Source organism: Pteronotus mesoamericanus, unplaced genomic scaffold (assembly GCF_021234165.1).
Source record: "Pteronotus mesoamericanus isolate MK-2021 breed Mesoamerican mustached bat unplaced genomic scaffold, CSHL_Meso_final contig_192, whole genome shotgun sequence".
NCBI classification, from domain to species: domain Eukaryota; kingdom Metazoa; phylum Chordata; class Mammalia; order Chiroptera; family Mormoopidae; genus Pteronotus; species Pteronotus mesoamericanus.
The window spans coordinates 2,242,471-2,262,858 of NW_026555082.1; the positions used below are offsets into that span (position 1 = coordinate 2,242,471).

General features: G+C 58.7%; 1 protein-coding gene across 1 annotated transcript in view; it reads left to right on the forward strand.

Annotated features, from left to right (window-relative positions):
- Positions 1-20,388, forward strand: part of TRAF3 (TNF receptor associated factor 3) — a 37,455-nt gene that overhangs the window by 4,519 nt on the left and 12,548 nt on the right. The window contains exons 2-6 of the mRNA XM_054567676.1: positions 4,714-4,857; positions 11,297-11,558; positions 12,523-12,574; positions 15,241-15,345; positions 15,947-16,114. Coding sequence (XP_054423651.1) covers positions 11,314-11,558; positions 12,523-12,574; positions 15,241-15,345; positions 15,947-16,114 — 570 coding nt within the window. The 5' untranslated portion in view covers positions 4,714-4,857; positions 11,297-11,313. The remainder of the gene's footprint in view (positions 1-4,713; positions 4,858-11,296; positions 11,559-12,522; positions 12,575-15,240; positions 15,346-15,946; positions 16,115-20,388) is intronic.

Below are 20,388 nucleotides of genomic sequence, written 5' to 3' on the forward strand. Positions count from 1 at the left end.
GGACAGGAGAAGGAGAGAAACATCGATGTGAGAGAACACAGATCAGCTGCTTCTCACACGCCCCCCACTGGGGACCTGGCCCACAACCCAGGCACGTGCCCTGACTGGGGACTGAAGCGGCGACCTTTCAGTTCACGGGCTGGCGCTCAGTCCACGGAGCCCCACCAGCCAGGGCTGTGGCCAACTGATTTTTGAAAATGAGGCCAAGACCACTAAGTGGGGAAAAAACAGTCTCTGGGACAACTAGGCGACCACAGGCAGAAGGATGAACCCAGACCCACCCCCTTCCGGAGACACAATCTGCCGCGAAACAGACGAACCAGTGAACTATCGGAGCCAACGCCAGAAAACTCCTGGGAGAGACACAGGGGTAACGCGGCGTGGCCCTGGGCATGGCGACAGATTCTCAGATATGACATCAAAAGCAAAAACAACAAAAGAAACAGACAAGTTGGACTGCACCAAATTTGACAACTTTTGTGCATAAAAGAACATTATCAAGAGTGTGAAAAGACAAGAACAAAGTAGGAGAAAATATCTCCAAATCAAATACCTGATAAGAGTCTAGTATCCAGAATACATAAAGCCTCTTACAACTCAACAACAAAAAGACAAATAACCCAAGTTAAAAATGGGCAAAAGACCTGAGTAAACATTTCTCCTAAGAAGATACAGAAATTGCTGACAAGCATATGAAAAGATTTCAACATCATTAGTCATTAGGGAAATACCAATCAAAACCTCAGTGGGTTACCACTTCAAACCCACCAGCATGACTTTAACTTTTTGAAAGGTACTCGAGACACCGCTGGTGAGAACATGAAGCAGCGCAGCCGTGGAGGAAGACAGCCGGGCAGGCCCTCGAAAAGTTAAACACAGAGTTACCATGTGATCCCGCAATTCCACGCCTATGCATACGCCCAAGGGAACAGAAAACACATGTTGATACAAAGACTTGCACATGAAGGGTCACGGCAGCAATATTCGTTAACAAATGTTCATTAACAGTCGTCAATAAACAAAAAGTATTAGCAGCCCAAATGTCCACCAAGAAATGACAAGATAGCAAATGATGGTATATACACACGATGTACTGTTTTTAGCCATAAAAAGGAATGAAATGTTGATGCACTCTACATCCTTAACGAGCCCTAAAAACCTTACGCTACGTGGTAGAAGTCAGACACCAAAGGCCACATATGGTATGACTCCATTTATAAAAAATGTCCAGAACAGGCAAGTCCGCAGAAACAGAAAGTGAAGTTGCAGCTGCCAGCGGCTGGGGCCAGGAGAGAGTCATGAGCAGTGACTTCTCAGTGCCAGGGAGGTTCTTTCTGGGAATCTGAAAATACTCTGGAGGGAAAAAAAGAAAAAAAAAGTCCCAGAAACAGGCGGCGGTGACGGCTGCGGGACATTCGGACACACTGACCACCCCTGAATCGTGTACTTCCAGGGGTTTAAAGGGTGAATTTTTCTTTAAAAAAATGTAAAATACATTTCTAATTAAAAAAATTAAAGGTCTACGGAACTGAGACAACCTAACGTCGCTCCAGCACAGGGGCCTGGTCACCGTCCTGATCGGCCCCAGCAGAAAAAGAGCAGCAGTAACCACAGTGAACACCTTCGGCGGAACGGAGCCTGACAGGCTGCAGCCCTGCCCGCGCCCCGATCCGGGGACTCCCGCATCACGGTATGCGCTTGCATAGGGGAACTGGAGCAAAGCTATCAGAAGGCAATGAAAACCTAAGCTTGAGGAAATCAAGTTTGAAGCTGAAGGCAGAGACATGAGGAGAAAGAAGCGGCCAAAGCACAGCCTCCTGCACAGCCGTGGGCCACAGAGAACAGCAGCGCGGCCAGCCCTGGCGCCCACAGCGCACGCCGCGGCCTGACCCCAGACCGCAGCCACGGCACCCGCTCTCCGTACAGCTACTAACGCTGATACCGCGTGTGTGCACAGGCCCCAAACTAAAAACTGCTATTAGAAAAGGAAGTTCCTTGGTTCTTACTACAATTCTCTAAAACAAACATAAAATTAAAATGATGAATTTCTCTAAAATATCCGTGATGGTCATTTCTAATCTGCAACTAAATCCAGTCCCGCACGCCACACTGCAGAGGGGCCAGGGGTCCCACAGGGCCCCCATGTGGGCCGGCGGCCGGGAGGGGCCGTGAGCAAGCACAGCTGCATTTTAGGAACCTTCCAAACCAGGGGACTGGGAAACCCTTGAGGGGATTTCTTGATTTAAATATAAATACCTTACTTTACTTGTTTATACATGGAAGAAAAATAAGTTAAATTCTGCCCTGGCTGGTGTGGCTCAGTGGACTGAGTGCCGGCCTGCAAACCGTAAAGGGCCGCCAGTTTGATCCCCAGTCAGGGCCCAGGTCGGGGCTGCAGGCCAGGTGCCCAGTGGGGGTGGGGTGGGGGACGCTCAAGAGGCAACCACACGCCGATGTTTCTCTCCCTTTCTCCCTCCCTTCCCCTCTAAAAATAAAATCTTTAAAAAAAATTTAAATTTCACCTTAATCTTTCCCTTAATCTGCGACGATTACAGATGAAGGAACCTCTATGACACCGACGACAGCTGTCGGTAGAAGAAAAGCACAGGAGCTCAGTCCAGTGCGCGAAGAGCCGGCGGAGGGCGCAGCCTGCCGGGCCGGGGCCAATGTCCAGGAGCCTGGTCTGGGCACGCAGCCCGGAGCTCCCAGCGCGCAGGCTGGATGCACGTGCCTCGGGCGAGGACGTCAGCCGCGCGAGGGTGGGGCCTGGGGCCACCGCCGACACGGGCCTTCCCACCCGACTTCAGCGTTGAGTTTGGGAGGAGGGCGTCTGTGTCCGCACAGCAAGGGAAAGGTTCCGCGGGACGGCAGCCACAGGCGAAGCAAAGGGGGTGCCCAGGAAACGCCGACAGAGGGGGTGTGACTGAGGTCGGGCGCCCAAGTCCATGCCCCAGCACTGAGGGGCAGCCGCCCGGGAGCGGCGTCCGGGCCCGAGGCCGTGCTCGGCCTCCGCAGCTCCCTCTGAGCAAAGCTGCCGCTGTGAGTGTGAGTGTGTGTGTGTGCAGAAAGAGACACTTACTGTAAGGAATTGGCTCTCAGGCCATGGCGAGGCGGGTGACTCCTGAGATGTGCTGGAGAAGGTGGCAGGCTGGAGAGCCAGGAGAGCCAGCGGCCGAGTCCCGTCCAGAGGCCGGCTGGCCTGGGACCCAGGAGGAGCTGATATTTCAGTTAAAACCTGAAGGCAGAAAAAAGTTAGTGCCTCAGCTTGAAGCAGCCAGGCAAAGAGGGCCCTTCTTCCCCGGGGGAGGTGCAGCCCATCTGTTCTCTCCAGGCCTCCGACTGACTGGGTGAGGCCCACCCATGCCCGGGAGGCAGCCAGCTCTGCACAGAGTGTCCACCGATTGAACTGCAAATCTCACCCGGAAACACCCTCTTGGAAACGCCTAGAATCCTCGTTGCAAATCTCTAGGTGCACCCCACGCCCCGTTCAAGGTGACAGGTAAAATTAACCATCACAAGCAGTCTTTGCCTTTGTAATGATATTAAGTCTTCCCATCCATGCACACAGGATTGTTTGGGAATAAACGAATGTCGTGTTCTTTAGTTGTGTCTCTTTTTTTTAACTTTTAGCAATTGTTTTGTAGTCGTTTTGTAGTCATCAGTGAACAGATCTTTCACCACCTTGGTTAAGTTTATTCCTAGGTATTTTATTCGTTTAGGTGCCCTTGTGAATGGAATTACCTTTTAAATTTCCTTTCAGATTGTTTATTGCTGGGTAATAGAAACACAAGTGATGTTTTTGTGTTGATCTTGTTTCCTGCAACTTGAATGAATTCATTTACGAGCTCTAGTTATTCTCTTGTGAATTCTTTGAGGATTTTTTATATATATAGGATCATGTCATCGGTGAAAAGAGATACTTTTACTTCTTCCTTTCTAATTTGGATACCTTTTATTTCTTTTTCTTGCCTAATTGCTCTGGCTGGAACCTCCAGCAAGATGGCGGATAGCAGTGGCGAACGCAGGATCCTTTCCCTCGTCCTGACCCTTGGGGGCAGCCTCCAGTGTTTCCTCATTAACTGCGGGCTGTTCATGGATGTCCTTTGTCATGTTGGGACAGTCCCTTTTTAGTCCTGGCTTCCTGAGGGCTTCTTATCATGAAAGGGCGTTGGATTTTTGTGAGACGCTTTTTCTACGTCAGTTGAGATGATTGTGTGGTTTTTTCCCCCTTGTCCCATTAAAGCGGTGCATGACGTTGGTTGGCCTTTTTGTTAGTCTGTTGTCTGCCTCAGCTCTGATCCCCCGCCCCAGGCAGCCGCGACTACCACCCGGTCCTGTAAATGTTCTTAGTGAGCACGCCCCCCGCCCCCGCCCCCAGCGGCCGCCTCAGCGCTGGGCGAGGTGACGCCAGGCCCTTTGAGCCAGTCTCCCAGGGAGCCCCCGCAGCAGTCCCTGCACGTGGGGCCCTCTCAGCCCTCCACCCCCTCCGCCAGGCACCTGTCAGGGTGCAGGCCGCACCCTCCCAGGCAGTCCCCCCCTCAACGTCAAGGGCCGGGGTGGGGCCAGGTGCCGCTGAGTTCTCCGTTGTCACGGAGATTAGGTCATTTTTCTTGACTGAGTGTTCCTCTGATTCCTGCAAGCTTTCGCTTTCTGCTGAGTTCCAAAAAGTTGTTTCTGACAGGTTTGCTTGTTTCTTTCTTGCTTTTCCTGAAGGGTGGACTTCTGGAGTTCCTCGCTCAGGCTCTTTTGCTGACTCCACTCACGAGTCTGTTGTTGGCATTGTGACCAGTTCTGAGTTGGCCGGATTCACGTACACCCCACCCGATCTCAGAAAAGAATTCAAGGTGGCGTGCAGAGGTGAGTAGTCGCTCATGTCGCTGTGTGCCTGCCGGTCAGAGGACCCTCTAGTGGAAACCTCGCCCCACCCCCCACCCGCCGGGGCTGCTGGAGACTCGTCCTGCACAGACTGCTGCTGCCTCCTCCCGTGACCTGGAGGCTTTAACCTCGCTCTGCTACATAGGTGGGAGGGCCCCGACACGGGGAAACCTCGGGGGCTCCTCCTCCGCGCGACTTCGTGTGGCCTTGGCTCCCCACCAGGGCCGGCGTCAGGAGGGCAGCCGCCGCCGCCTGCGTCGGAGCCGCGTGCGGGAGGCCCTCCGCCAGGGCTGCTCTCCGGAGCCCAGGGCCGCCTTTTCTCGGGACACGACAGCTGGGCGCTTGTCTTTCCCAAAGATGTACAGACACTGCTCCAACCGTCTTCACGGTCCGCGGAGGTGAGGCGGCAGTGCTGACCCTCCGCGGGGACTGACACCCCCTCGCGGCCGCTGCGGATGGCCGGTCGGGGGCAGGGGTGTCGGGAACCCGAGCGTGCTCGCTGGTGTGGGCACCTGCCCGGGGCCTCGCTGCTGCTGTCTTGGGGACACCCGAGGCCACCCTCCTCCACCCTCCCGTCGACACGGGAGGTCCCGGGCCAGCTCGGGGTCCCGAGCCGGCCGCTGTTCTGGAAGGGCGCGCTCTCCTCACGCAGCCGGGGTCTGCTTGACACGGTGGCGCCTTTGCTAGTTTTACTGGAGCAGAATGTCCTTTTGAAAATGATTCTGTGATAAAATTAGAACTTTCTTTTTTTTAAAGCTGCATAAATATATTAAAACTTTGAAAACATTTAACAATTTACCATATTTTGCTGTGTACCATGTGCTCCCATGCACAGTGCACACCCACATTTTTGTGCGCATTATACACAGGATTGTTATGCCCCTTATTATACCCGTGGCACATGATCATTATACCCACGTATAATGCACATCTTTACTTTTCCTTCAGATGTTTGGGCAAAAAAGTGCACATTATACACGGCAAAATATGGTATTGATGTCAGAAATATGAATTCTTAATATTAACTCCGGAAGCCCGAGCAGCCCCAGGAATCCAGCCTCAGAGGCTTTAGAAGAGACTCCTGGAGCAGGTTAGTCTCGCCTTCTCTGGCAGGCTCTGCTCGGACGCTGTGACCCTGTCACCGCTTCCCGGCTGACGTGTGCCTTGACAGGTCAGTCAGCGGGAGCACAGGGCCCTGGGCAGGGGAGAGTCTCACATCCTGATTCACCTGGACCCAGCGAGCAGCACCAGGTCCCCCGAGTGGTGAAATGCCGTTTCTCTCCCACCCTCCGAGCAGGGAGCCCCCGGACCCCTGCCTGCCCCGCTCTGGGCCGATGTCCACACACGGCGGGGTCTGTGTTGGCGGCGGAGCCCCGGCCGAGTCGCCGCAGCTGCTCCCGTCTTGGTCCTGCGTGTGCTCGGCCGCCGCTCCCTCATCCGTGCCTCCCATGAGCCAGTCTTGGGTGTTTTTAAAAGTCCAAGACACAGATAAATTCAACTACGTTAAAATTAGGAACTCTTCGTTAAAGGCACGAGTAAAGTTACAGTCAAGCCGTACAGTGTGGCGAAGAACACGTAACTGGCAAAGGACCAGTAGCAGTTGGAGTTATGTGACCAGGCCCTGCTGATCTACCTTGTGAAAGAACCCATGTACAGGTGGCAAGGAGGCAGAATCAGACATTCCACAGGAGGGAAGACACAGAGGTCCGTGAACATGTGCGGCAATGCCAAACCTACTTACTTACCCAAATAAGGAAGAAAGAGACCACGCATCGTGCTGTTAGGTTGGCAGAAATGAAGCCTTCTGGTGGCGCCCAGTGTGCATGCAGACGCGGGGCCACGGAAACCCGTGTGTCGCTTTGCGGGGAGCAGCTGGCCGTGCGCACAGCCTGCAGAGCCACGCTCTGGGTGCCGGGGCCCAGGGCCCAGGCCAGAGCCGGCCGTCTCCCGCTGTGCAGGGCAGGGTGGGTGCTATTCTAGGCTTTGCGGAGCACACACAGTCTCGTCACATAGTTGTCTTTGTTTCATTTGTTTGTTCAACCCCATAAAAACCTGAAAAGTACTCTTAGCTCAAGGGCCTAACGGAAATAGGCTGCCGGCTGGATTTGGCCGGCAGGCTGTTCGCAACACGGCGACCCCCCTGAGCTTGAGGGCAGACCTTACAGAAACTCAGGCGAGGACCCGAGAGCAGACGGGGCGCGGGTGCCGTCACGGACTGGCCCGCAGCAGGGAAGGTGCACGAGGCCTGCCTGCTGCGGCCAGGGAGCCCGGGAGAATGCTGGTGACACGGATGGCCGAGGGCGCATGTGGCGGGGTGCCATTTTTATGAAGTCAAAAGCAGGCCGTGCGAGGAGGCAAGTGTGTGAACAAGAGGGCTGTGAAGGCCGCGTCTGGCCGCCCGGGGCAGCTGGCGGGGCCGGCAGGTAGCCGAGGAGGGCACGCACGGCGAGGCCGCGTGTCCTGGCTTCGTTGTTTTGGTTGTGTTCTTACCCGGCCCGTGTATTCCACGGAATCTTGCATGTGTGGGCTAATACATTTTACTAGAAAGGACGCCGGCGAGGGAGGTCCTAGTACCAACCCTCCCGTCCCCCCTGAAGCAGTGTATCTGCCCCTGAGCGCTGCCCAGCGGACCGCCTGAGCGGGCGGGGGTGGGGAGGCGAGCGGCAGGCGCCGGAGCCGCTGCTGTGGGGCGACGGCCAGCCGTGCCCGCCCAGAGGCCCAAAGGGGCCGCCTTCTTGTCGGACACTGAGTGTGCCCGCCCCCCCCCGCCTGCCCCCCACCCGTGGTCTCAGCGCCCTTGCCCGAGTCCGCATGAGCACAGCCGCAGGGCTCTCGTCCGCCTCGTTGATCTGTGTGTCTGTCCTTTCCGCCGGGGCGGGGCTGGACCTGCGGGTGGGTTTGGGCAGCGCCGCCCTCCACTCCTGGGACCACGTGGCAGCAGTGCCTCGCAACAGTCACCAGTCACGGGGCCCCTCTGCCTGGCCTTGGCTACATTTATTCCTAGGTGTTTCACTCTTTGGGATGTTATTTTATTTTGTTATCTTTTAAAGGTTTAATTTATTTAGTTTTAGGGGGAGGGGAAGGAAGGGAGAAAGAAAGGGAGAGAAACAGGATGTGTAAGAGATACATTAGTTGCTTCTTGCACACCCCCAACTTAGATACATTGATTGCCTCTCCCGATCCCCCTGCTGGGGACCTGGCCGGCAACCCAGGCCTGTGCTCTGACTGGGGGTCGCAGGGGCGACACCCGGCTCACAGGCCGGCGCTCACTCTACTGAGCCCTCCAGGGCTCGTCCTGATGTTTTTTAAAAAGGATTGGGTTTTTTTCTTCCCTTTTTTCTTTTCTTTTCTTTCTTTTCTTTTTGTCTTTTGCCTTAGCTCTCCTTTTTTTATTGTTTTTTTCCCATTATTCCTGAACCCCCTAACCGGCCCTCCCCCAGCACCCACCGCACTGCCGTCCGCAGGTCCTCTTCCCTTTGCGCTCAGTTCCTCCACCCTCTCCCCACCCCTCAAGTGGCTTGTTTCCTTAATTTCATTTTTGGGTTGTTCATTGCTAGTGTATAGAAATGATAAGTGTTTACATTTCGACCCTGTACCCAGCGACTTTGCTGAGCGATTCCCCTCATTTTACCTGGATTTTGGTTTATTCCTTACCATGTTCTGTGCTATGTCCTCTGAAAATAGAAATAGTTTTTCTTTTTCCTTTCCAGCCTGGATGGTTTTTATTTCTTTTTCTTGCTTCATCACCGGGAGGGGGCATTTTGAAGAAAGGCTTCGGGCGCCCTCAGGTGAGGAGGCGGCCTGTGCACGGGGCTGCTGGGGGCCGCTGCTCTGCGCGGCCCGGGCTGCAGGCCTGGCGGAGGGGCCGCGCGCAAGGCCCCTGGGGGCCGGGAGGACACCGTGCCCGAGGGCGCGGCCCCCGGCAGCCCTGCACTCCCGCCCCACAGTTGCCGGTTGTCTTCTCCCCGCACGTGCTGGCGCGACGTGAGAACCCTGTGCCCCTCGTGTGTCGGGCGTGCCCAGTGTCAAAGTGTGTGGCGCTCTGCATGAACATCGCGAGTAAGCCAAGCCCACGTGGCGTCGGCTTGACCAGTGTGGAGTGGCCGTTCCCGCGGTTTTTAGTGTGTTCACAGTTGTCCAGCCGGCCCCCCATCCAGGGCCAGACACTCCCCTCGCCCCACGAGAAGCCCTGTGCACACCAGCAGACGCCCGCCGCCCCCAGCCCCTGCCCACCAGGAGCCCGCCTCCCATCTCTTGGCCCGGCCTGGTCCGGACGTCTCCCCTGCGGACAGTCTTCCCCAGGGTCCTCTTCCTCGCTGTGGCTAGTAGGTACGGGAGGCCTGCTGTTTTCTTGCTCCTGCAGCCCAAGCCCCGTCCACCTCTTGCCCTCCTTCCCCGAAGGCTCAGCTCAGGAATGGGCCCTGCGTGGAACGGGACACAGGACGTTGGAGGCCGGTCACCGAGATGCCCCCTGGGTGCCCGTGGGGCAGGTGAACACCGACCAGGCGCCAGCCGCAGGCCGCCCGCCACCCCGGGACAGGGCCGCTGCAGAGAGGCCGTCGGTGGGCACGGAGGCTGCGGGGCGGCCCTCCGCTCATTTGCACAGGGAGCGACAGGTCGTGGGGACGCGCACGCTTCCTGGTTATTTTTAGCTCCATACATTAGTTGTCTCTCATCCTTGATGTAGGAGTTCACCTCCAAAGAAGCAAACATTTCTCTCTGGAAACTGTGGATTGAACACACAGCTTCCTAAGCTCCACAGGACAAACTACTAACCGAAGTGGTAAGCAGCTTCAGTCGAAGCGAGGGTTTTACGGCGTGAGGCCATCCGATCAGATCCGAAAGCTGGAGAGTTTTCTTCTCCTGAGCAGTCGGTGGTCACAGAAATGCAGTGTGGCCAAGCGGCTCAGACCGCCCTCTCCCCTGACCAGCCGGGCAAGCACCACGTACCTCCCTGCTTGGCACCTTAACGCGTGGGTTCTGGTCAACAGCTTTGTGAGCAAAGGCTTGCTGGCCTTTCGAGGTCATTTTGAAAACCTTTTTTTTTTTGGTTTCACAGACAGACTTAACAGGAGTCTCCACACTTGGCACAGTTGTGCTGTTTTATCAAAACAAACCCAGGAGTGGCTGGAGTGCCAGCTCGCTTGTCTGTGGCCTGCTGGGCGGCTGGCCTGGGTTCCTGGGCCTCCCCAGGCCGGAAGTGTTCGTCCTCTCAGCCTCAGGACGAGGCGGAGGGGCGCGTGAGGACCGGGGCCGTGAGCAGGTCCAGGCTGGGCCCCCTGCTCGGCAGACCTCCATTCCCGCGGAGCGCGGGGCGCGGCTCGGTTGGTGGGAGCACCCTGCCAGGAACCCAAGGGCTGCTGGTTTGATTCCCAGTCAGGGCACGTGCGTGGGCTGTGGGTTCCATTGCATCGGGGAGCGTGCGGGGGGCAGCCGGTCCGCAGTTCTCTTGCTCACTGATCTTTCTCTCTCTCTCTCTCACTCCCCGCCTTCCGGTCTCTCTAAAATCAATCAAATTTTAAAAGCTTTTGTTAAAAAGGAACACAGTGTAGTTTTGGGAGTTCTGGTGAGTTTGGAAGCAGCTCCCTCTGGGGGTCCCCACACGCTGCCTTGCCTCCCAGCGGGCGGGCACCTCTGTGGTTTGTGTCTGGGCGCTTTCTTTGATGATGGCGACGTGCAAGTGGGAGCCAGCCAGCCGTCTCCACGCTTGTCCCCATCTGTGGTGGGAGACCCATCCATCCAGCACTGATACCCCCTCCGCCAGCACCGGCCCAGACCCGAGGGACCGTCAGTGCGCGATGGGCCCACCCTGAAGCCGTGTGGTGCACAGCGCAGGGACCCCGCGGTTCAGGGTCAGTGAAGTGATGTTAGACCTGCAGGAGGCGAGGCCAGGCCTGGGGGCCTGGGGGGGTCGCACCGGGGACCCAGTAGGTGCGAGGAGGCCGCAGGCACCAGCGGACAGGAGGTGCTCTAGTCAGAGTGAGAGCCGCCCGCTCTGATCTCAGGCCCGCCTGTGATAGGCCACCTGCATGGTGCGACTTGGACAGCCCCAGCAGCGAACTGAACTGGGAAATAAAACTGGCGGGGCGAGCGGCTGCCGCGGGGGCCAGGACATCCGAGGGGGCGCGGAGGGGGAGGCCGGGCGCAGCCAGCGGTGCCTGTGGCTTGAAGAGCCTTAGCCACGCAGTTTGTGCTGCCGGTGTTCTGAGTGGTCGTGGCGCGAGGGCCGCGTGTGGGGGACGTGGGGGGCGGGGGCGGGGGCATGTGCGGCCCAGCTCGCTCCCGCCGCGCGCTGAGGCCCCCAGGAAACGGGGGAGCCCGCCCCTCGGGCACGGTCGCTTTTCCAGAGCCATGTCTGGTGTGTCCTTGTGCAGGGGGACGGGACGGCGCTTGACGTGCTGCTTGTCGTTTTCTCCAGCAGGATTTCTCTTCCTTAAAATGGAGCCAAGTAAAAAGATAGACCCTTCGGGCTCGCTGCCGACCAACCCGCCGCTCAAGCTGCACCCTGACCGCGGCGCCGCGGCGTCCGTGCTGGCCCCTGAGCACGGCGGCTACAGGGAGCGGTTTGTGAAGCCCGTGGAGGACAAGTACAAGTGCGAGAAGTGCCGGCTGGTGCTGTGCGACCCGAAGCAGACCGAGTGCGGGCACCGCTTCTGCGACAGCTGCATGGCCGCCGTGCTCAGGTGGGCCGCCCCGCCACCCCGCCGCCCCCCCGGGCACTGCCAGCTCTGGTCCTATCCACCGGCCCAAACGGCAAACCCACTGTCCCGCCTGTGGGCAGAGCAGCTCGCGAGCAGACGGCAAGCCCTGATGCCGCCGCCCTCAGAGGCGGGGGGCAGCCCTGGCGCCGCCGGGGGGGGGGCAGGAGGGCGGGGGCACGGGCTGCTTCCCTCCGGGCTCCATCCCTCCTGCTCCGGCAGGTGCCGGGGCGCCTCACGATGCCGCTCAGCCCCGGGGTCTAGAGATTCCTGTGGTGAAAACGGTCTGGCGCACACTCCTCGGTAGTGGGTGGGTGTTCTCTGCGGGAGCGAGTCTTTGTTTTAAACATGTCCACTCCCCCCCCGCCAGCGGCCCCTGGCTCTCCCGCCAGCCCCCGGGGGTGTGGAGCCTGCGCCCTGTGCCACCACCTCCCCAGAGCCGGGTGCGCAGACCTGGCCGTCGCTGACTCTTGGAGGCAGTTCCCAGGTGCAGAGTCCGGCACCGGGCAGCCCGGGCTCCGGGCCTGAGCCCCGGGGCGAAGGTGACACGGAGCCAGGTTGCTCTCAGCCCCTGCCGCTGCGGCCCCTGCAGGGCGCCGCCCCCGCCCGGCGGAGCGCCCGGGTGCACGGAGAAGGCGGCAGCTCCCTGCCCTGGGTGCGCACCCTGAGGGGCCCACATGCAGCTAGTTTTGGTTTCTGAAATAAGATTTCACTTGTAACTGAAAGGGGCTTTCCGGCAGGGCCTGACCCAGCTGTTCTGTTCAACTTCCTTATGGAAAATTACCATTGAACCTACTCTGCCCGCTTGTCCCGCAGCTTCGGCTGTCAGCCCAGCCGGCACTGGCGGCCCAGAGCGTGGGCTGCTGCGGGTGTCCCGCGGCCGCTCGGCCGCCCGGGCGGGACCAGCGCCGGGCCCTCCGCTCTAACACGTCTGTGTGTTTCCCTTCAGCTCCTCGGGCCCGAAGTGCACTGCGTGTCAAGAAGGCATCGTTAAAGACAAGGTATTCTTGGGTTTTTAACGAGTTACTCTGCCTCATGCTTGACACCGGGTGGTTGGCACGGGGCGCTCCGGCACATCTCAGTGTGGCTGCTGGTCCGGCGGGGTCGCCTTGGGACCGTGTCACGGAGGCGCCTGGGCGGACCCGCGGGGCAGGTCTGCTCGCAGCAGGGTCTTCTCCCCCGAGCCTGTTCCCACCTGCCGCAGGTGTGGTGGCCTCCCGGGCCCTGGCAGGTGCGCAGGCCCTGGTGCTGTTGCCCGGCTCCCTGCCCAGGCTCGAAGCCATCGCTCACGGGAGACATCAGCCCCTCCCTCCGGATGTGACCGTGTGTGCCCGGGGTCGCTCACGGGCGTCATGGGGCCACCTGTCAGGGCACAGGAGGCCACCCAGGCCGCCCGCCGGCCTCCCGCCTGTGTCCCAGATACCTTCTCGTGGCATCTCGGGTCATCCACATGCTGCCTGGCACATTTGGAGTTTGGAATGACTCCTCAAAGCCCTCAAAATACCAATAAAAATCTGTGGTTCCCACGTTTTGATTAATGAACCTAACAGTTTTTTTTAACGCAGGTCATTAAATTGTACAGTAAGACTCTCGCTCAGGGGCTTTCCCGCCTAAAGTGCTTGGCAGTGGCTGCTGGCAGGCAGGCCGGGTGCAGGGGTCTGGGGCAGCTGCCACCAGGTCCCGGGCTGCAGGACAGGACAGGGCGCCGGTGGGACTCGCTCGGCTCAGGGCGGAGACGGGGTCAGCCCAGTGCCCATCTGCCTTGTCTTTCTGCTCCCAAAAACCTCGGTTGGTCACAGAAGGGACTGTGATTAAGAAAAACAAGTCACTCACCTCTACCCCTTGTCTTGACGTGGTAGCTAAGCTGTCACCTTGACAACACGCGTCTGACCGGGGTGGCCGAGAGAGGGCTGGCACCGCGGGCCGAGGGGGACACCGAGCGCCCCTGCTTCCTTCCTCAGCCCCGTGCCCGCGTCCAGTGGTGGTGCAGCTGGAGGGAAACTGCTCGTTCTCCTGACGAGCCCCACGTGGGACGCCAGCGCCACGGGCCCTGGGGGGCTGAGGTCGGGCCACTGACAGTGGGGTCCTGCGGGGCCCCGGACACCCCTCTGTCGCCCAGGGCAGCTGCAGCACGTGACCCGAGCCCATCTCTGTGCCGAAGGTCTGTGCTTCTGTCACTGTGGACGTTGTCCTCTGTAAAGTTAAATTCGAATGACCCTAGAAACTTCAACCCAGAAAGGAAGCTTGTTTCTTACCAGTTAAAAATACCTGTTTTGTTGACTTACATATCTTAAATTATGGCCCTTTTTTTTAAAAAAAAGTCCTGTTTGTCCTAGCCGGTGTGGCTCGGTTGGTTGGAGCGTTGTCCCGTGCACCAGAGGATTGCGGGTTCTTCCCAGGTCGGGGCGCAAATCTAGACTTCAGGTTCAATCCCGAGTCAGGACACATACGGGAGACAACCAGTCGATGTTTCTCTCTCCTCCTTCCTCTCTCTCTCTCAAATCAATAAGCATATTTTTAAAGTTTTTAAAAAATGTAAACAGTCTTTTTTTAATACAGGATTAGATTTGACTCCAAATAGGTTTAATTTTAACTCTCAACAGCTGCTGACTCTGTCGCTCTGCCGGTGGAGGTAAGGACAGCACGTGGGGGCCCCGCCCATGCCCCCCCCACCCCCCTGTCATGGTGCGAGTGAGTGGGAGTTTCCTAGAAATGAAGGCCCTGCGGCTGAGACAGCGAGACTGTGTGTGGAAGGAGTGAGCGTCCCTGTTTCCTAAGGGGAAATACAATGAAAGAAAGGAGGTTTTCATTGGAAAAGGAAACATTTTTATTATTGGATCACCCTCAGTCTTTGCAGTGTGTTTTTAAAAGAGGGTTTTCTTTCAAACCTTTTAAAAGATTTTATTTATTTTCAGCGAGAGGGGAAGGGAGGGAGAAAGAGGGCGAGAAGCCTCGACGTGTGAGAGGGGCCTTGACCCACGGCCTCTGGCACGCACCCTGACCGGGCCGCACACACAGCCCAGGCACGTGCCCCGGCAGGGAGTCACACAAGGGACCTTTCGCTTTGTGGGGTCACACCCAACCCACTGAGCCACGCCCATCAGGACCGGGGGACATTTTTTTGGCAGGGTGTTTTGGTGAAACAGGAGTTGGGACTTCATCAGAAGGAACCAAAATAAATGTTTTGCAAACCATCTGTGAGAGGCAGCCTCCTGCAGCAGCTTCCCTGGCAGGCGGCCCGAAAAGGCACAAGCAGGCGCTGCCGCAGCCCGTGACCAGAGCGTGCCCCACGCTGGCTGCCGGGAGGGCCAGGGCGCAAGCAGGGACGCGGCCGGCGAGCCCCGCCCCGGGGTTCCACAGTGCGCCCCGAGCGTCGGGCGCTCCGGCCTGGGCGCTGAGGGTTCCGTGTGACCTGTTTGCCTGCGGCGTGTCTGATAAAGGACCGCAGCTAAGCTCGTGTTACTTAAACTGTGTCTCTTGGTGGGGCAGCCGCTTGCTTCTCACAGACGTTAGAAATTAAGATGGTGCTTCATGCTCTCTGAGGTCCACTTAAGAGATGCTTTCAGGGGGTTTTTTAGAGTGGTTTCGCGTTGGCCAAAGTAGCAGCATGTGGAGGTTAAGAAATACTAATCCTCTAAAATCACTGTCTTTTTTCCCCCCATTTCAGGTGTTTAAGGATAATTGCTGCAAGAGAGAGATTCTGGCTCTTCAGATCTATTGCAGGAATGAGGGTCGTGGTTGTGCAGAGCAGTTGACGCTGGGCCACCTGCTGGTCAGTACCGAGGTGGCATGGGGGGTTTTCATCCAGGAAATGAGAGTCCCTGGTCCGCGAGGACCAACCATTCAAAACACACCTGAACGAGAGAGCAAACACAGCCACCTGGGGCTGACATGCTCTTTTTGTGACGTCAGCCGCAGAATTTGCAACTGGCTTTTGAACACCCCCAGCCTGGTTAGGATAGAAAGAAACCTGTGTGAAGTTTTAATGTGGGAGGCCCATTAAAACCTCTTTTTTCTTTTTTTTTAAACCATGAAATTCCATGTAATCACTTGTGTTTTTCCGATGGGTATCATTTCATCCTGAAAGGATATTTGAATTAGGATGATTCTAATTCAGAGCCCTCAGCAGATCACTGTTTGTTGATGCCGGAAGAGGAGTTGACGTAATTATCCAGAGCAGTGTAGTTGGAGTGACCACTAATTGGGGTGTGCAATTCAGTATCTCTTAATACATTTGTCACTCTTCTCTGTGAAAAGCCGGTCTAATGACAGATAGAAACATTTCTTTAGGGTGTGATTGCACAGAGGCTAAAATCTGGTGCTTCCGACTGCATGTTTTGCTGATTGCAAACTTCACGTCGTTGGCCCTACAGGTGCATTTGAAGAACGACTGCCAGTTTGAAGAACTGCCGTGTGCGCGTGCCGACTGCAAAGAGCGGGTACTGAGGAAGGACCTGCGCGACCACGTGGAGAAGGCCTGCAAATACCGCGAGGCCACGTGCAGCCACTGCAAAAGCCAGGTCCCCATGATCACGCTGCAGGTGCGGTTCCGCCAGGTGTCCTTCCCCGCCCCCTGCCCGGTCCAGGTGTGGCCTGTCCACAGCGTAGCTTGTAAGGGACTGATTCTGACAGGAATAAAGAGGAAACATAGAAAGTGAGGAGCAGTTTTCACCTGACTTTATTACAGAGTTAAGCTTAATTTGTTTTCCTGTTTTCATTGATGTAGTTAACATTTTCATTGCCTTGGTTGACTATCACTTGGGGTGCCAGAAAATGAAGACCAACTGTGCGCAAAAGGTAGACTTTTTCACCGGTCTCAGGGAACGGCCTCAAAGTCTTGTTGAAGGGCTTCCTGTTTCGACAGCTCTGAGAAAGCGACCCCTTCCGCGGGGCAGTTGGCCCGCAGCGTGGGAGCGCCGGCTGCCCGTCTTGCTGAGAGATGAGGACGTGGGGTTTTTCCACCCGCGGTGGTTTCAGCGTGGCTCAGGGTTGTGCACGTGCTACATCAGATCCCTTATCTGCAAATTAAAGAGAGAGCGAGCTGTTGGGGGTGGTGGACAAACTTTTTAAACATCAGTGGTGTGGTAACTCAAAATGGGTCCCTTTGTTGAACAAGTATTTATGAGGCGCTGCTCTAGAACCGGAGGGTTTTGGGGTGAAGCTCAGCGCTTGGCGGGAAGAGACCCCTAGTAGGCAGATGAACGGCGTGTGGCGGTGGCCGGCTCGTGGACACCAGGGAACGGCTCCAGCAGAGCAGGGCGGTCAGGGCAGGCCTCTGGCCAGGCCACGGCTGGCGCCGACTTGGCAGGTGGGTTTTAGGCATCGTGAGAGGTGGGTGCACTCCCAGCGCGAACCCGGGTCCAAGCGCGGAGGGGACAGGAGGCAGACTGGGGCGGGCAGGCAGGCCTGGGGCCGCTTGGAGCAGGGGCGACGTCCCAAGCTCGTGTTCCCTGCTCTGCCCTGGCAGGTGCGACGGGGTGGCGGCCGGGGCGGGAGGCCCAGTGTCGTGGGACAGGCGCGCGGGGGGCGGGGGGAGAGGTTCCACGGTAGCTTTGAAGGCAGACCCCGTGGGAGCAGCTGACAGTTCAGGAATTTCTGGGGGATATTCCGAAGCACTTACTGACCGAAATGTAGGAAAAGCTTTGGCTTTTTGCTGTAAAATGAGCTGTGCTCTGGGTGACCTCCACGTTCACTGTCCTCTGTATAACTTTTTCAGGCTTGTGACTTTGTCCCATCGTGATTTCTCTTCCTGTGTGACCCCTGGCGATTTCCGGTCGTTCAGAACTTTTAAGAGCTGTGCCCTCCGCTTTGGAGGACAGCATCTGTATTTGTCACAGCTGAATAATCCCTCAGCAATTAAATTAAGTGAAAGAGACACGCAGCTAACGGCCAGCACCCCCGGCCTTGCGCGTGTTAGCACGTTGCTGTCAAACCTGCGCTTTGCTTCTTGCTAGGATCAATTACCCTTATTTGCACAATAGAATGCAGTGATTAATTTTCATTGGAGAAAGACGTGGAGAGCATGTCCGTTGAACACCACATAAGGTGCTGACTCTGAACTCCATGACGAGGCCAGTTTTAAAATAACACGGCGCGCGGACTCCCATGACATCGCGCGCCTGCTGGGCATCCGCCGGAGCTCGCTGCTCGGGACGCAGGAGACCCCCGGCGGCAGGTTGTCCCCCCACGTCACTGCCTGGTGGTGGGCGCACCAGCTGCAGCGGGAGTCAGCCCTGGGGGGTGGGGGCTGCCTCGCCTGGCGGGTCACGAGGGCTGCGGCGCGCAGGCGGCATCCGCTTCGGTCTGGGCCTTGACTCGTGGGCGGCAGACGCGCGTGGGCAGCCCAGAACGATGGCTGCTGCGCTTGGGGCCCGAGGGCGCAGACGGAGGTTCCTCGACGCCTGACTGCGCCCTTGCGGTGAAAGTTGTCCTTAAACTGTTCTGACGATGCTGGCGTTGGAGACGTGGTGAGGCGCATGCTCCTGTCCGCAGGGCCTGCTGCGGCACCAGGACCGGCCTCCGGCGGGCGGCTGCATGTGCCGGCCCTCCACGCCACGGGAGGTCCGCGGCGCCCGGCCCTGCCCATCGCGGCTCGACCCGACGCCTGGGTGATGGTCTCCCAGCTTGGACACACGGCCTCGTCCTCTCAGCCCTCGGTTTCCTTTCTGGAGAGCAGCTGCCTGGCTCCGGGCACTAAAGCGCCAGCTCTCCCAGCGCTCCTGCGCCTCCCACACTTTGTGCCACGTCCGACATCACGTGCCGACAGAGGACAGGTTGACGAAGCTGTCGCGCTGACGGCACGTCAGCAGATGGACAGGCCAGCATGATGTCATGCTGAGCCTGGACGTCACTGAGCATCGGTGTCGTTATGCAGCTCTGTTCATTGGTGAGGAGTCAGAATTCTAGAGACTATCCTGTGGGTAAACGGACACGCGGCCTTGGGAGCATGTGCAGGCACAGGGACTTAGGAGGGCAACCTGGCAGGGCGGTCATGTGCTCAGTCAGTCAGCAGCCCCTCCCCCGCTGGGCAGGGGAGGCTGCGGCGCCCTCCCCAGGAGCTTCGCCACGCGCCCCCAGCGTGGCGGGACCTGGAAGCGGCCCGATGTCCGCCCACTGGGGACGGGCACGCCAGCCGTGGGAGCCCCGACGGGCCGTGTGGCACGGCAGGGATGCCTGTCCACGGCAAGGCGGGCAGCTGTCCAGAGCACACGCATCAGCCTGAGGAGCCGACCCTGCGCCAGGTCGCAACGTTGAGACTACAGTTCTGTTTTGATAAAACCGAGAAGCAGTCGCCGCAGAGCAGGGTTTTGTCGGGCACAGATGTGCATGTTGGGGCACCTTCTGTTTTTAAGCAAAGGGAGTGGGTGCGCGGAGCCCAGGTTTGCGGTTAGTGGTCGCTCCCGGGGGAGGGGCCGGGCCGGGCCCCCGCAGAGTGGGAGGCCGTCCCTTGGGTCTGCCCCCCGTGGTCACCGCGGAGCCGTGCTTCCGGCTCACGCGTGCGCAACGCCTGCTCTGCACACCTGTCAAAGCCACACTTGATTCTGCCCACAGGCCGGCTCCACCCACGTGCCGAGCCCTCCCGCGCCGGTAGGCGTCCTGCGCCGGTAGGCGAGCCATTTTTCCAATGGCCGCATGCTGTTCCTGGGACTGCTGTGACAGGGTCCTTAGAGCTGGTGGCTTACAGCCACAGAAGTTCATCCTCCAACAGTTCCAGAGGCTAGAAGCCTAAAGCCGAGGTGCCGCCAGGCCGCGTCGCCTTGGAAGGCTCCGGGGGGCGGGGGGAGCGGCTTCCCCTGCCCCCACCAGCTTCACGGGGGGTGCCCCTGGGCCCACGGGCCCGCAGCCTCCCTGCCGCAGGTCTGCCCGCGAGCACGCGGCTGCCCTGCTGCCGTGTGTCCTCTCCTCTTCGAGGACCCGCTCTGATCCACTGTGGCCTCGTCTTAATTAACCTGCGAAGACCCTGTTCCCAGATAAGGCCACATTCTGAGGTCCCCAGTGGACATGGATGGGGGGGCGTCACCGGTCAACCCACTGACTTGGGCAGACGCCGTGAACAGGCGAGTCACAGGAAATGCAAAGGAGGCCCCCACCCTGCTAAAGAGCTGCAGCTGGGTCTCCTGCCCTCCCGCCCGGCCGCACCCGCCATCGGAGGCCGGGGGTTTGGTGGGACTGATGGGCACGGGCGCGCGCGGGGTTGTAGGCGGCCAGCTGGGCCTGTCTGCCAGAATCCCACGTAAGGTGCCCGTGCCCCTGATACCCGGCAAAGCCTGCCTCTTGAGATCTGTCCGCCAGGTGTCCCTGCACAGGTCTGCAAAATGCCCGGGCACAGGTGTGGGCTGGGCTGGCCCCGGCGGCCCCTCCCAGCACCTGCCCCGGCCACCCTGCCCGTCCTCTCCCTCCCAGCACCCAGCCTGCCCAGGCTGGCAAGCGGAGGTGGGGTCAGGGCCAGACTCGGGAAGGGCCTCTGCAGGCCCAGCTGCTGCGCGGGGGCCTGGCCGCTCCCACCTTGTGCACGGAGGGTGGACAGGTGACGCCTTTGTCCCAGGCATCTCGCCACAGAGGAGCAAGCCCCTCCTCTGGCACCTGCGCACCAGCAGGCAGGGTGGGAAGTGGGAGCCGGGCCCCCGGGGGCCTGCCTGGCGGGTGCCCTCTGACGGGCTCTGAGCAGCCGGGGCGCCCTGGCCCCAGGGCAGGGCAGCGCGTGCTGTAGGGCGTCTCCACGCAGCGTCCTCCATGCACGCGTGGGGACAAGGGGCCTGGCTGGCTTCTCAGAGGAGAGGCGTGTCCTTGCTCACGGCCATGGGCCGCTCTGGTC